Below are 3,163 nucleotides of genomic sequence, written 5' to 3' on the forward strand. Positions count from 1 at the left end.
CTTAGCTCCAAGGTGACTGCAAGGGCAGAGTTCACAAATGTGAATTAGGCTTTCCCGGATGGAGAATTCCTTGTTAGTGGTGCCATCTGCAGGACATTAAAGAATTTGCTATGAGTTTGGTGGGATTGAGAGGAGAAAATGGCCTTACTCAAGCATTTTAGTCTAAATCACAACCTGGGTCCCCCACATTGGGGTGGGGAACCCAGTTCCCTTTGTTTTTTTAGCAAACAATATTTACGGCTCCAGTCCTACAAGGCAGGGCACAGAACTGTGATACCATTTCCTTTGCTCTCTACTGATTAAATCTATCACCTGTAGAATAAGGCACTGGGCTCCTCCTATTTTAAATGTTTATTTTTTAGTTTTAGATGGACACAATATCTTTATCTTATTTTTATGTGGTGCTAAGGATTAAACCCAGTGCCTCAGGCATGCCAAGCAAGCGTGCTACCACAGCGTGCTGTCACTTGAGCCACATTCCAAGCCCCTGGGCTCCTCCTATTTTAATAGTGTCTTCAAGAAGGAGAACAGCCAGAGTGCTGGCCTATGCCTGTAATCCCAGGAACTCAGGAAGCTGAGGAAGGAGGATCACAAGTTCAAAGCCAGCCTCGGCAATTTAGTGAAATCTTGTCTAAAAATTCCAAGTAAAAAATAAAAGGCCAGCCAATCCCCACAAGCAAAGGCCGAACATGTTTTCTAATATGCAGATGGCTAACATAAAATGGGTGGGGGTTGGAGAATAAAAATTCATTGAATTAGACAAAGGGGAATGAAGGGAAGGGAGGGAGGTTGAGAACAGGAAAGACAGTAGAATAAATCAAACATAACTTGCCTGTGTTCATATATGAATACACAATCAGTGTAATGCCACATCATGTACAACCGCAAAAATGGGAAGTTATAATCCATATATGTATGTCAAAAAACATTCTACTATCATGTATAACTATAAAGAATAAATAAAAAATAAATTAATAAGTAAAAAGGACTGGGATATAGCATGTGGCCCAGTGGTTAAGTACCCCTGGGTTCAATCCTTGTTACCAATAAGGAAAGGAAATGATAAATAAATTAGTGCTGGGATGTAGTTCCATGGTTAAGCACTCCTGGTTCAATCTCCAGTACCAACAAACAAAAAACTCACAACAAAACAAAATATCATCATCCTCAGATTTATCCTTGTGCTTTTCACATGTGAAGTAATTTTCTCCAAGGTTAAATCCTCTATTTGGGTTTTCTTTTTTTTTTCTTGAAAGTGCTAAGTATTGAACCCACAAACCCAGAGGCTCCCACATATTAGGCAAGCTCTCTATGGCTCAACTACATCCTTAGCCCCTCTAATAGACCTTTAGATTTAATTGAACTATAAACTTGAAAGAATGCAAACCATGCCAGATGTTACATACTGTGACCCCTTATCCTACCATTTACAGTTGTTGCCATTACATCTTGTAATGCAATCCTCCCTCTCCAATGCACATGGCCTATTGTTCAATCTTTGGTTTTCTTCTCTATCCCAGGGACACCCAACCACTTAGTTACATCCCCAGTCCATTTTGAGACAGGATCTTGCTAAATTGTAGAGGGTAACCTTGAACTTTTTCTCCAGACTTTTGCTTCCTAAGTCACAGGAGTAAAATGTGCCACCATACCTCCTAGGACTATTGTTGATTATTATAAATCCTACAACTTTTTTTTCTCATCTTTAGAGCTGAAATGGCTCATCACCCTTTTCTACTTCAAGGGTCTTTTTGAGGTTTTGTGTGGTAATGGTAACTGAACAGCAGCCATTAATAGGCCATTTAAAACCACTTATAACTCTGACAATCACTCAATTCCTTTGGTGCTCCAGATTGAGCACAGTCCACTATGCTTCAAGGTAGCAAAATGAACCTAGATAGGTAGTGAGGGTCCTTGCCAATGTGTTGCAGTGATTCCATATTGGATGCGTAAAAAAAAATTCCATATTTTTACAATAAAGCACAGGAGACAAAGCACTTTTCCTTAAAGCCTTTACTTTGAGACATGATGGAAAAACTTTACAGGTACACATGGAAAAAGACAGACATGATCATGATTGAGTGAAGACAATCTAATCAGTAAACTTCAATGCCTGTTAGCTAATGCTGAAGCTGAAGTTCTGGGAGTATGACATGCTGCAGGGCTGAAAGGAATAGGTAATTAGTATTCCTCTCCTTCTTCCTCACCCTCTCCTTCAACAGAATCCACACCAACCTCCTCATAATCTTTCTCTAGGGCAGCCATGTCCTCACGGGCCTCAGAAAACTCTCCTTCCTCCATCCCCTCACCCACGTACCAGTGAACAAAGGCACGCTTGGCATACATCAGGTCAAACTTGTGATCCAGGCGAGCCCAGGCCTCAGCAATGGCTGTGGTGTTACTCAACATGCACACAGCACGCTGTACCTTGGCCAGGTCTCCACCAGGAACCACAGTGGGAGGCTGGTAATTAATGCCAACCTTGAAGCCAGTGGGGCACCAATCCACAAACTGGATGCTGCGCTTGGTCTTGATGGTGGCAATGGCAGCATTGACATCTTTGGGGACCACATCACCACGGTACAACAGGCAACAAGCCATGTATTTACCATGGCGGGGGTCACATTTTACCATCTGGTTGGCTGGCTCAAAGCAAGCATTGGTGATCTCTGCTACAGAAAGCTGTTCATGGTAGGCTTTCTCAGCAGAAATGACAGGGGCATATGTGGCCAGAGGGAAGTGGATGCGGGGATAGGGCACCAGATTGGTCTGGAATTCTGTCAGGTCAACATTCAGGGCTCCATCAAATCTGAGGGAAGCAGTAATAGAAGACACAATCTGGCTAATAAGGCGGTTAAGGTTAGTGTAGGTTGGGCGCTCAATGTCAAGGTTTCTGCGACAGATGTCATAGATGGCCTCATTATCTACCATGAAGGCACAATCAGAGTGCTCCAGGGTAGTGTGGGTGGTGAGGATGGAATTATAGGGCTCAACTACAGCTGTGGAAACCTGGGGGGCTGGGTAAATGGAGAACTCCAGCTTGGACTTCTTGCCATAATCAACAGAGAGACGTTCCATCAGCAGGGAGGTGAACCCAGAACCAGTTCCCCCACCAAAGCTGTGGAAAACCAAGAAGCCCTGAAGACCTGTGCACTGGTCAGCC

At 43.3% G+C, this 3,163-nt stretch overlaps 1 protein-coding gene across 1 annotated transcript; it reads right to left on the reverse strand.

The window, feature by feature from the left end:
- Positions 1–1,995: 1,995 nt before the first annotated feature.
- LOC107134536 (tubulin alpha-1B chain-like) lies at positions 1,996–3,163 on the reverse strand. The gene has a single exon (XM_015476621.2). It carries the CDS (start codon positions 3,076–3,078, stop codon positions 2,182–2,184), a length of 897 nt encoding a protein of 298 aa, XP_015332107.1. The 5' UTR covers positions 3,079–3,163; the 3' UTR covers positions 1,996–2,181.

The sequence above is a fragment of the Marmota marmota genome, unplaced genomic scaffold (assembly GCF_001458135.2).
Source record: "Marmota marmota marmota unplaced genomic scaffold, marMar, whole genome shotgun sequence".
NCBI lineage: Eukaryota > Metazoa > Chordata > Mammalia > Rodentia > Sciuridae > Marmota > Marmota marmota.

Coding starts and splice junctions, on each gene's coding strand:
- LOC107134536 (XM_015476621.2), bottom strand. CDS start 3,078: ATGGAACGTCTCTCTGTTGATTATGGCAAGAAGTCCAAGCTGGAGTTC.